Source organism: Podarcis filfolensis (assembly GCF_964270895.1).
Source record: "Podarcis filfolensis genome assembly, chromosome: 9".
Taxonomy (NCBI): Eukaryota; Metazoa; Chordata; class Lepidosauria; order Squamata; family Lacertidae; genus Podarcis; species Podarcis filfolensis.
Window position 1 is genome coordinate 76,915,104 of NC_139610.1, and position 12,416 is coordinate 76,927,519.

At 55.0% G+C, this 12,416-nt stretch overlaps 2 protein-coding genes across 2 annotated transcripts in view; one reads left to right on the forward strand and one right to left on the reverse strand.

The window, feature by feature from the left end:
- The window catches only part of RAB11FIP5 (RAB11 family interacting protein 5), a 59,248-nt gene that overhangs the window by 10,506 nt on the left and 36,326 nt on the right, over positions 1 to 12,416 (reverse strand). The window contains exon 4 of the mRNA XM_083571032.1: positions 3,017 to 5,032. Within this exon, the coding sequence (XP_083427158.1) occupies positions 3,017 to 5,032 (2,016 nt within the window). The remainder of the gene's footprint in view (positions 1 to 3,016; positions 5,033 to 12,416) is intronic.
- WDR54 (WD repeat domain 54) overlaps positions 12,352 to 12,416 on the forward strand; it is a 285,494-nt gene continuing 285,429 nt past the window's right edge. The window contains exon 1 of the mRNA XM_083571700.1: positions 12,352 to 12,357. The gene's annotated coding sequence lies outside the window, so the exon portion shown is untranslated. The remainder of the gene's footprint in view (positions 12,358 to 12,416) is intronic.

A 12,416-nucleotide genomic window follows, 5' to 3' on the forward strand; every position in this document is an offset into this window, starting at 1 on the left:
TTACAGGGAACCAGGCAGAGGGCCTTCTCGGTGGTGGCACCTGCCCTGTGGAACACCCTCCCATCAGATGTCAAGGAAAGAAACAACTATCCGACTTTTAGAAGACATCTGAAGGCAGCCGTGTTTAGGGAAGTCTTTAATGCTTTATGGTGTTTTTAATATTCTGTTGGGAGCCGCCCAGAGTAGCTGGGGAAACCCAGCCAGACAGGCAGGGTATAAATAATAAGTTGTTGTTGTTGTGCCTGGCAGGGAGGATCACCCAGAAGAGGTCTGAACAACACTTTGGGACACTTAAATGCCAAGTATTCATTTTCTGCACATCTTTCCCAAAAATATTTTTGTTAAACTGCAAATGTACCTGTTTCTCCCCCCCCCCCCGCTTCCCAAAAGGGTAAGATCTCTGGAATGTGGAGGCACACCCAAAAGGGCAAAAACAGCAGCTCTACGCAGGAGGCAGTGATTTTTGGGTGCCCCAGAATTTAATCCTCTTGGACCTCCAGAGAACTGTCCCATGAAGTTCATTCGGATCCTTTAAGACAGATTACTACAGCTGGGTGGATGAAGAACAGGAGTGAAACCAAAGCAGACCTCTCTGCCCAGCAGGCAGAGCTGGCCACAGTGTTAATATGCTTCATTTCACTTGCTAGTTGCCTGACACCAAGCGGTCTCTGGATGACTTGCAACAGATTGAAAGAGAGATAATTTTCTAAAAACAAGAATCGTAAGCCAGCCTCTGAAGAAACAATCAGCAGCTCAGAGCAGGACCAACCGCTAAAGCATAAGGACAGCCATAGGCAAACTCGGCCCTCCAGCTGTTTTGGGACTACAACTCCCATCATCCCTGACCACTGGTCATGTTAGCTAGGGATGATGGGAGTTGTAGTCCCAAAACAGCTGGAGGGCCAAGTTTGGGGATGCCTGTTCTAAACCTCTCTTAAAGGTAAAAGTAAAGGGACCCCTGACCATTAGGTCCAGTCGTGACCGACTCTGGGGTTGTGGCGCTCATCTCGCTTTATTGGCCGAGGGAGCCGGCGTACAGCTTCCGGGTCATGTGGCCAGCAGGACTAAGCCGCTTCTGGCGAACCAGAGCAGCGCACGGAAACGCCGTTTACCTTCCCGCCAGAGCGGTACCTATTTATCTACTTGCACTTCATGCTTTCGAACTGCTGGGTTGGCAGGAGCAGGGACCGAGCAACGGGAGCTCACCCTGTCATTGCGAGGATTCGAACCGCTGACCTTCTGATCAGCAAGTCCTAGGCTCTGAGGTTTAACGCACAGCGCCACCCGTGTCCCTTTCTTGGAGAGGGGCATGTAGAGATGGGCTTCAGGCGAACATCTAAAAGTCCGGACACAGCACCTCTCTCGATGCAAACCTGAATTGAACAAGGTTTTATAGAGAAAAACAAGCACCTTGAATTGAGCTCTGAAACAAACTGAGCTCAGCTGACTTAAGACAAGCTTTACGAGGTCAGACCACCAACACACACACATCCCTGCCAGCAATTGGACTGCAGCATTCTGCAGTTTCTGAACCACCTGCAAAGGCAGCCCCACATATAACACGCAGCCGTAATCTAACCTAGAGGTTACTAAAGCCAAGCTGTCCCTGTCTGGATAGGGGCATAGATGGAACCCCGCCAAAAACTGGCAGAAGGTTCTCTGTGCCACGGAGACCACGGGCATCTCTCATGATACAATCCCTACTAACTGCCAGACCGGGTGGCAATGGGTGCAAGGGGTCCCCATCTGCTTTTATCCAGCCTTTTTCCTCCGAGGCCGATCTGCAGAGATCCAAGTTTTCCCACGTCCAGGAAAGCCTTCAAAAACTAAGCTGTTATTTTGGAGTGTGTTAAGTCTCCAACCTTGACACGCAATGGGGAGGGCATGTCATGCGAAGGGGAATCGCTGCTCCAAAAGAGAAAAGGAGATTACTCAAAGTCACATTGCTCTTTTAACACATGCACCATTTTGCATGAAGCTCTGCATCACTTCTTGTGAAAAAAGAAACTGATAAATGCAATTAACAATCGCAATAATATTAGGCTGTGCCTGTCCCCTTCCTAGTCGGAATTAAAGCTGCATCTCGGGGGAAGCTTGTGCACTGACCATTTTTACAGGAAATGCTGCCACAGGGGAGCATAAAAAAAAAATCTCTCCTGCTTCCTTGTTCATGCACAAATATCCTCCTCCCTTGAGACAACGCTGAAAGTTGGAACAGAACCATCGAAAACCATCATGGCCAGCGAGTGAGTTCACATTTAAAGATCTGCTATAAACCTTAAGATAGTTTGGGTGTGAAAAGCTCAATTGTTTAGAGCGTGGTGCTGGTAACGCGAAGGTTGCATGTTCGATCCCTGGATGGGGCAGCTGCGCATTCCTGCATTCCGGGGGTTGGACTGGATGACCCTCAGGGTTCCCTTCCACCTCTATGATTCTTTGATTAAGTGGTATGCAAATTAAGTGGTATGCTTAAACAGTGAATAAAACCATGGGAGGAGATCTTACCACTCAGGTGGGTGGGGGGTACAGAGTAGGAACATACACCCCCTCCCCGCAGGTCTCCTCTGCCAAGGCCAAGTGGTAGAATTCGGGCGACTGTCCCACCACAAAGAGCCACTTCCCCCTTGCACCCCCCACTGACCCTTTGCTTCCAGCATGCCGGGGGCGGGCAGGAGCTGCCCCTGCTCTAAGGGGCCCCCTTTCTGCAGAGCTAGGAGAGAAGAGAGGGATTTAGTCACAGCCCTTAAAAGAGGAGGAAAAGGGTAAACCAAAGATAAAAGCCATGGAGGGGGCATGAAAAGATGCCATGCAGTGGGGGGGGGGCAAGGGGTAGGATTGTGCTGTGGGGAGGGTCCCGTGAGCTGCAGCCAGTCAAGACACCCCCATGGGCAGAGGGAGGGCCAACCCAGGGCTTTGGGGGGTTTCCTGGGAGAGACGCCCCAAGACCACAGGGAAGGAGGGGGGGTCACCTGGTGCGCACACACACACACACACACACACGCCTTGCCCAGCTCACCTGGCCGTCCACTGGAGAGGAGGCGCTTCTTCCGCCTGCGTCGCCCCCATGGGCGAAACCGAAGAGGCCACAGAAGCGGCTCTGGGCCGCGGGAGAGCGAGGGAGGGGGCCGCCACAGCGGAGCCCCTGCCCAAGTCAGGATGCAGGACGGGAGACGGGAAGAGGAAGTCGCTGGGGTGGGCAGCCCCCTCCAGCGAAGGCGTGGAGAAAGTCACGGGGGCGGCCGGTTGGTCCTCAGAGGGGTGGGCAAGGAAGAAGCCGCGAGGGGCCGCCTCCGGGCCACCCAGACCCTCCACCCAGGAGACCGACAGGACGGCCGCCTCCGAGGAGGCCGGGTCAGCAGGCCTCTCCACAAAGGGGTTGTTCTGCGGGGAAGGCGGCGGGGGTGTCCCGGCCCAGGGGGCAAAGGGGTTGCCCGGCGCCAGGGCGGTGTCCGTCCAGCTGCCCTGAGGCTCCTCCCTGCCCGCCTGCCAAAAGTCGGCCTTCTTGAAGTCCACCACCCGGTCGTCCGACCAGCTGGACGACAGCTCCGACTCGCTCAGAGAGCTGCCGGCCCGAGCCTGCCTGAGCTGCCCGCCCGCCAAGACCGCGGGGAAGGGGGGCGACGTGGGGGGCAGGCTCTGGCTGAGGGGGCTTGGCGCAGGGGCCCCCTCGGGGAAGGAGAGAGCCCCTCTTTCTCCTGGCGGCAAATCTTCCTCCGGCCCCCCAAGTCCTGGCCGCCGTCCTTCGGGCCACGAGTCCTGCGACGGCAGCTGCTCCTCCTCCACGGCCGTCCAGAACAGGACCGAGGGGCTGGGCCGGGGGTCCTGGGGGGTCTCTTTGCGTGCGGGGATCTCCTTGGCTGTCTGCAGCGAGCCCAGCTCCGAGAGCCCCTGCGGCCAGGGAGCGCCCGCCTGCCACACGGAGGAGTCAGACAGGCCTGACGCGCCCAAGGAGAGATCGGTAGGGCAAGTTTCAAACTGCTCAGCCCCCGGGGTCCCCCCCGAAGGGAGGACTCGGCCCCTCAGCTCATTATCTGCTGCAGGTTCGGCGCCGTCGCCTGCCAGCCCGAGGCTCCCCGTGGCACCGACGCCAGCTGCTCCCATCCTCACCAGCGGCGCCAGGGAGGAGGAGGAGGTGGCGGCGGCCACTGGGAGAGGCCTCCCTTCGCCCTCTGCAGGCACTACCAGCTCCTCGGGCGCAGCTGCCCCATCTTTCCGCCTCTCCTGGACGCCCCACGCCTCCTCTAGGCCGAGGGGCATGAACCTCCTTGGGGGCTTCCGGGGGGGTCCCTCGGCCTGCTCCTGAGCCCCCCAGCCGGGCATCTCTCCTGCCTCCTCTATATTCAGGCTGGCATCGGGCGCCTCGTCCGGTGCCAAGCAGAGAGCCGCTTCCTCTCGCTCCACGGCGTCCCAGCGAGGCGAGTCGGCTGCAGAGGCCTCCCCAGTTTCGGCTTCGGGGGCCCGGCCACTTCCACGCAGGGGGCTTTCTGCGGTCGCACTCTGAGGCGGAGGAGGGGGCCTCTCCTCCAAGAAGACCTCATCGGCGGTGGGCCAGGGGCTCCCGCTGTCCTCCGGGGCCTGCTCTGCCGTTGCGTCGCTTCCCGAAGCGGGGCCTTCCTCGCAGGAGCTGCTCTCCGAGGGCTGGCCCAAGGCTTGGCCCCCCAAGCTCTCTCTTCTCACTCCTCCCAGCGCCTGCTCAGGGGTGCAGCTCAGCGGATCTGGGCTCCCTGGGCCGGCGTCCTCCTGTCCCCCGGCTTGGGGTTCCGGGGTCTCAGCTAGGGGGGCGTCCGGGTGGGAACCGCCTTCCAGCCCCTTCCCTGCAGGCGGAGGCTCCCTGGGAGCGTCCGGCCGGAGCCGGCTGGTGGCGAAGGCGTCAAAGCTGTCGTCCCACTCCGGGGGGCCCCTGGCAGAGGCGGGCGGAGACGGCGGCGGCGCCTCCGGGGTGCTGGCACTCTGGGCCTCAGGTGGCAGGTCTCCAGCCGTGGCGAAGGGAGGGGGGTCCTGATCCGCAGAGAGACAAGGGTGGTCCGGGGAACTAGAGAGAAAGCGAGCAGGGGAAGCAGGTTTAGTATCTGGTCAGCCAGGATCGGGTCCTCGCAGGAAGGGCGGCTGCCTCTGCAGGGGTGGGGAGGGACTGCATGTGACTGCAATGGGGCAGAACCAGCAATTGGGGCTGGGGGCAAGGGCAGGGGCCGTCTCGGAGCTTGAGGGCTGTCTATACCTTAGCAGGCACTTTCAGGCTGTGGAGAGAGACAGAACAGACCCCCCCCCACCCCAGTTAATGCTCCATGGGGTAATCTGGGCTCACCAAAACACACACACACACAGAGCGGCAAACGTCAGGGCACATTCTGGGGAAGAACGAGGCTTTGCTGAAGCAGGGCACGGAGGATGGCAAAAATCAAACCAAAGCATGGAGGGAACAAGCAGAGGCAGGGGAAATAAACAGCAATGGCACAGACTGCCCCCCCCAAAAAGACACCCCGACTGAATGCACGTGGGGCCCCCCCATGCTGTATGATGCACTGCAGACACTTGACGTTCATTTGTGGTTGGCAGGAGAGAGAAACGCCTCTGGCACAAACCAAGAATGGACCCGTCCTCTCTTGTGGGGGGGTCCCTCTCTCCAGGGAGCTGAGGTGCCCCCCACACTCACCAACCTGCTCACAGTCTTGGGGTGCGCTCCGCAGAGAGGGGCCCTCCAGTTCCACTCCTGCCCTTCCCTTCGCCTACCCCAGTCCTGGGGGGCAGAATGGGACTCCAGGAGGGCCAGAAATGGGATGAGGACCGCCAAGCAACATGCCATGACGTAGGACCCAATCCGAAAGGAAGCTCCTTTCCTCGAGTTTGCACAGAAGAACAGCCTGCCGGCCGGGTTGTGTTTTGCGGGTCGGGCGCAGCTCCTGCAGCTGCCGCCAGTGGCATCCAAAGACACCTGTCTCTCTGCTTCCCTGGAGCCCAGAGGGTGCCCGCGATGGGTGACGGGGAAGGTTGCAGCAGCTGGTCCCCATTCAGGCGCAGAGGAGACCCCCAGACCTTCAGCAAAGGGGCTGGACTCCCAGGCCTTCATCCTGGGAACGGGGCAGCTTCGTGGCACACCCCCTCCCGAACCCCTTCAGTCACAGAATGGGCCGTCCAGGCAAGGAACCGGGAGCCAGGGAGACTTGGAGGGCAGCAATTCAGACCTGGGAGCACAGACCCCCCCCCCAGGCCTCTCCCCTTCTCCCCCCAAGCTGGTTTCCTGGGCTCTCCCCCAAAGCCACCACGGCTGCTGCTCTTCGGCCGCCTGACACTAGAGGGAGAAGGGAGGCACATGGCAAAAGCCGCTCGGCCAGCAGCTTCAGGGAAGTTTTTAATGTGTGACATTTTAATGTATTTCTAATCTTTGTTGGAAGCCGCCCAGAGTGGCTGGGGAACAAATTTATTATTATTATTATTATTATTATTATTATTATTATTATTATTCAGGGAGGCAGCAGCCCTGCAGAAGTGCAATCCAGGGGCCTGCCCGTGCCTTTGTGGTTATTAATCCCCTGATTAGTAAAGGTAAAGGGACCCCTGACCATTAGGTCCAGTCATGGCCAACTCTGGGGTTGCGGCGCTCATCTCGCTTTACTGGCCAAGGGAGCCGGTGTACAGCTTCCAGGTCATGTGGCCAGCAGGACTCAGCCGCTTTTGGCGAACCAGAGCAGCGCACGGAAACGCCGTTTACCTTCCTGCCGGAGTGGTACCTATTTATCTACTTGCACTTTGACGTGCTTTCGAACTGCTAGGTTGTCAGGAGCAGGGACCGAGCAACAGGAGCTCACCCCGTCGCCGGGATTCGAACCGCCAACCTTCTGATCGGCAAGTCCTAGGCTCTGTGGTTTAACCCACAGCGCCACCCGCATCCCTTGTATCCCTTGATTGCTTCCCCCTTTTCCTCCCAGGGGCTTAAGGAAGACTTCAGAGGCATCTTGGAGAGACCACGGTCCAAATCATCACCCAGGGAGCTCACTGGGTGACCAGGCCTGCCAGGGCCTCTCAGCCTGGCCTACCTTACAGGGTCGTTGTGGGGATTTAAATGAATGAAGGAGGACTGTGCACAAGGCACCTTGGCCTCCGGGGAGAAAGAGGCAAAGTACAAACGCAAGACTCTCAAGAAGAAGAGGACTCTCCTTCCTCGGAGGTTTCTAAGTAGAGGTTGACTGGCCCCCTGTCAGAGATGCTTCAGCTGAGATTCCTGCATTGCTGGGGTTGGGCTGGATGACCCCTGGGGTCCCCTCAACTCTACCATTCTGTGATTCTATGAAAACGAATAAATAAAGGGTTGCAGGCAGGCAGGCAGGCCGCAGCTGGAGGGCTCAGTGGGTAGAGCATGAGACCCTTCATCTTAAGGTCGTGGGTTCGAGTCCCGCCCTGGGCAAAAGGTTCCTGCATTGCGGGGGTTGGACTAGATGACCGTGGGGACCCCTTCCATTTCTATGATGAGTTCTAATCTATGATCAGCCCTGCCTCCACGGGGACCTCCACCCAAATGTCAGCCGGCCTTACTCCGCAGCAGAGGGGGTCCCTTGGTCCAGGCCCAGTGGCCTCTCTCCGTGGGGACCCCTTGGACTCACGTGGCCAGGAAAACCCACAGACCCTCCTCTTTCTGCTCAGTGCAGCTGCCTCCCTCAAAGGGCACATCCACGGGGCATAGCCCAGGGAGCAAAGGAACCCAGGCGTCCGGCTGACCAGTGCCTTCTGGGTCCAGCAGCCCAAGGCGAGGCCAGTCAGAGCCGCATTCCAGGCATACCTGGCCAGCCCTCCTCCTGGTCACGGGGCTCAGGGCAGGCCGGAGAGGAAACATTCCAGGCATCTTTTGGCAGGAAAAAGCAGAGGGCGGTCCATCTCCTTCGCATCCTTAAAAACAACCTGAGATTCCTCCTCCTCCAGAGCAGCCCCACCTGCTCTGCCCCAGTGTTTCCCCCCCCAAGTCCTGCCGCTTTAAGCCTCTCCCCCCAACTCCGCCTGCTGTTCCCAGATCATAGCTGTCAATGTTTCCCTTTTTTAAAGTGAAATTCCCTTATTCCGAATAGGATTCCTTGCAAGAAAAGGGAAAAGTTGACAGCTATGTCCCAGATTTTAACACGGCTCCAGAGGGCCACGCTCCGAAGACACACCCAGAAATGCAGCTGCGGGGAGGGGAGGCGTAACTGGGCCCCAATCCTAGAATCGGAGCATGAGAAGGGATCCCCCAAGAGAAGGAATCTCAGCTCAAGAATCCCTGACGCGAGCCTGACTTTCCGCTGTTGACCTGCTCTTGTCCTCATATTCCTGATGCTGAGCAGAAATCTCCCTTCTTGCACTCTGAAGCTCCAGGTTCGAGTCCTACCCTCCAAGAGCAGGAGAAAACACGCTGGCTCCCTCCTCCAGGTATTTGAAGATGGCTCTCCTAATCTCCTCTCAGTCGCCTTGGCTTCCACACAAGACTTTTAGAAGACATCTGAAGGCAGCCCTATTTAGGGAAGTTTCTAATCTTTGATGCTTTATCGTGTTTTTAATATTCTGTTGGGAGCTGCCCAGAGTGGCTGGGGAAACCCTGTCAGATGGGTGGCGTACAAATAAATTATTATTATTATTATTATTATTATTATTATTATTATTATTATTGGCAGGGAGGGTTGCAATTTGCGCAGGGCGGTCATCCACCGAGTCTTTGCTCCTAACCCCCAAATATTCTCCTCTGCCTCCCAGAATCCCCATTCAGCTCTCAGCATACAATGCCCTACTCGGGGGGAGCACACGTCCATCTGATCAGACACCCCCTTTGCTGACCTCAGATACGGATTGTGGCTTCGCATTGGTGAGAGGACATTCTGCACGCGCCCAGGGGCACTCTTCACACTTGCACAGCAGATCACAAAGAGAGTGAGGGACGCCACTGCAATGGCAAACCTGGGAGTGGGGCTGTTCAGGAGGGACCACTTCACAGGACCTTCGTGGTCACAGATAGTCAAAATATTTTCACAGAACCATGGAACTGTAGACTTGGAAGGCCATCCTGACTCGGCCCCAGACACACTGACCAGATGCTTGGAAGCTGTGGCTGGATGGTTACGTGGGAGCCGGTTGAAGTTAAATCCTGCGAAGACAGAGGTCCTGTGGCTGGGACGGGACGATATGAGATTGAGGGGGCAACTCCCATCTCTTGCGGGGGTGCAATTAGTGCCAGCACCGTCCGTTAAGAGTTTGGGTGTAATCTTCGATACCTCCCTCTCCATGGAGGCGCAGATTGCAGCTATAACAAAGGCGGCATTTTTTCATCTCTGCCAAGCTAAGCAGTTGGCTCCTTACCTCTCTCGCCCTGACCTGGCCACTGTGATCCATGCGACGGTCACCTCCAGACTGGATTATTGTAACTCGCTCTATGTGGGGCTGTCCTTGAGACTGACCCAGAAACTCCAGCGGGTGCAGAATGCTGCAGCGAGACTCCTTACGGGGTCTTCGCTGTGGGATCACATTCACCCGGTGCTATACCAGCTGCACTGGCTCCCGGTGGAGTACAGGATCAGGTTTAAGGTGCTGGTTTTAACCTTTAAAGCTCTATACGGCCTAGGACCCTCGTACCTACAGGACCGCCTCTCCTGGTATGTCCCATGGAGGACCTTACGGTCTTCAAATAAAAACATCTTGAAGGTCCCAGGCCACAGGGAGGTTAGGCTGGCCTCAACCAGAGACAGGGCTTTTTCGGCCGTGGCCCCGATCTGGTGGAGCGCTCTGTCGCAAGAGACTAGGGCCCTGCGGGACTTGACATCTTTCCGCAGGGCCTGCAAGACAGAGTTGTTCCACCAGGCCTTTGGTCAGGGCGCAGCCTGACCCCCTCCTCTGGCAATCTGCACAGAATTTTGCTTAATGGTTGCCATCAATTTGATTTTAATTTGATTTTAATTAATTTTATAATGAATGTTTTTAGAATGTTGGATTATTTTGATTGTTGTTAGCCACCCTGAGCCCAGCTTCGGCTGGGGAGGGCGGGATATAAATAAAATTTATTATTATTATTATTCCTGAGGGTCATCTAGTCCAACCCCTGCAATGTAGGAAACTGAGGCATCCAAGGTGATGCAAACTCTGCCTAAAAACCTCCAAGGAAGGAGAGACCACCCCCTTTTGAGGGAGACCATTCCACTGTATTATTATTATTATTATTATTATTATTATTATTATTATTATTATTATTATATTTCTACCCTGCCCATCAGGCTGGGTTTCCCCAGCCACTCTGGGTGGCTTTCAACAGAACATTAAAAACAGAATAAAACTTCAAACATTAAAAGCTTCCCTAAAACTATCCCTAAAATTCGGATAGTTGTTTATTTCCTTGACATCTGATGGGAGGGTGTTCCACAGAGAGGGCGCTGTCGAAGAGCTCTTACTGTCAGAAAGTTCTTCCTGATGTTGGGTCGGAATCTACTTTCTTACCTGAAGCCATGGGTTCGAGTCCCACCCTCCAGAGTAGGAGAAAACAAGCTTTCTCCCTCTTCCATATGACAGCCCTTAAAATACTCCTATCTCCTCTCAGTCTCCCCTTTCCCAGGCTAAACACTTCCAGCTCCTTCGACCGTTCCTCATCAGGCTTGGCTTCCAGACCCTTGACCGTCTTGGTCTCCCTCCTCTGCACACCTTCCAGCTTGTTGACACCCGTCTTAAACTGCGGCGCCCAGAACTGGACACGGGACTCCAAGCGGGGTCTCCGGAGCAGGACCCCGGACTTGCTGATGCAGCCTAGAATTGCATCGGCTTTTTCTTCAGTCGCATAATGCAAGCCCTCTTTTACGTGCGCAAGAGATGACCCCTCTCTCCCCTCGGCCTGTGGACACCAGCGTGGGGTGCAATTGCAATGAACTTGCGCCACCTGGTTTTAGTTATTATTTGCAAAATTTAGAAGGGCCGTTTATGGGGCATCTTTGCAGCGTCGCAGTCACAAGACCAGGCCTGCATTTCTGCTACAGCAGCCTTTTCGCCTCCTCTGGGATGCAGCAGGCGGATGCCATCACTGCAGGGGGAACATGAGCTGGTACCAAAATCTGGGATGCAGCTGGGAGCCGCTGCTTCTGACCAATGCAGCATCAAACTTTTCACTTGGGGGGTTCGGGGGGGCACAGGAAGGAAGTGGGGAACTCCCTCCCATCAGATGTCAAGGAAATAAACAACGACCTGACTTTTAAAAGACATCTAAAGGCAACCCTGTAAATTTTCAAACATCTAATATTTCACAATTTTTTTATGTGCTGTAAGCTGCACAGAGTGGCTGGGGAAACTCAGCCTGATGGGTGGGGTAGAAGAAGAAGAAGAAGAAGAAGAAGAAGAAGAAGAAGAAGAAGAGGAGGAGGAGGAGGAGGAAGAAGAAGAAGAAGAAGAGGGCAGGCTCCTTCGGCCACCCTCCTTGAATCCCAAGCAAGGCCGGGCACACAGGGAAAACCGAATTAAGCCTGTATCTGCGTGTAGTTATCTGAGCACACACAACTTACTTCCATTGACCCATATAAATAACAACTGGTTCGAGAGCTCTCTCCAGAGGGCTACTATGTATAACTATGGAACTCCCTGCCACAAGACAGTGATGACTGCCAAGCTAGGTGGCTTTAAAAGAGTGGGAGACAAGGATGCAGTCTAACCTTCTCTAACCCTCTTTTAAGCCACCTAGCCACCTTTCCAGAGATGGGAAGAAGAAAAAGTCCTGACCAGCGAAGAATGGCAGATTAAGTTGATGGACTATGCCAAAATGGCAAAAATGACCAGAAGAATCAGAAATCAGGAAGACCAGAATTTTAATAAGGAATAGAAAAAAATTATTATTTATTTTAAAAACCATTGTAAACAGTTAAAATCGTTACTAGGACTGGAATAACACTTGTAGTTTAATGGTGGATTTCGGATATACAGTCATACCTTGGGTTGAAGTAGCTTCAGGGTGAATATTTCCGGGTCAAGCTCCGCGGCAACCAGGAAGTAACAGAGTGCATTACTTCCAGGTTTCGTCACTCGCGCATGCGCAGATGCTCAAAATGATGTCACACGCATGTGCGGAAGCGGCAAATCACGACCTGCGCACTGGCAAACGCGGGTTGCGTTTGCTTCAGGATGCGAACAGGGCTCCGGAACGGATCCCGTTCATATCCAGAGGTACCACTGTAATGAAGATGTAAAAGATCTGGATTATTCTAAAAGATGAAGCAGGAAAGGACCCACAAAGGGGAGGAGGGAAGAAGTCCAGGAGATTCCGTGGAATCTTGTTTTTATGTTGTATGTTGGACACATGATTGTAAAACTTTAATTTGAAAAACCAAATGAATAAATTTATTAAAAAGAGGGTTAATTCATGGAGGAGGGAGAGAGCCAAGAGCCAGGACAGCTGATTTCTGATTCTTCTGGTCATTTTTTATGTGCTGTGA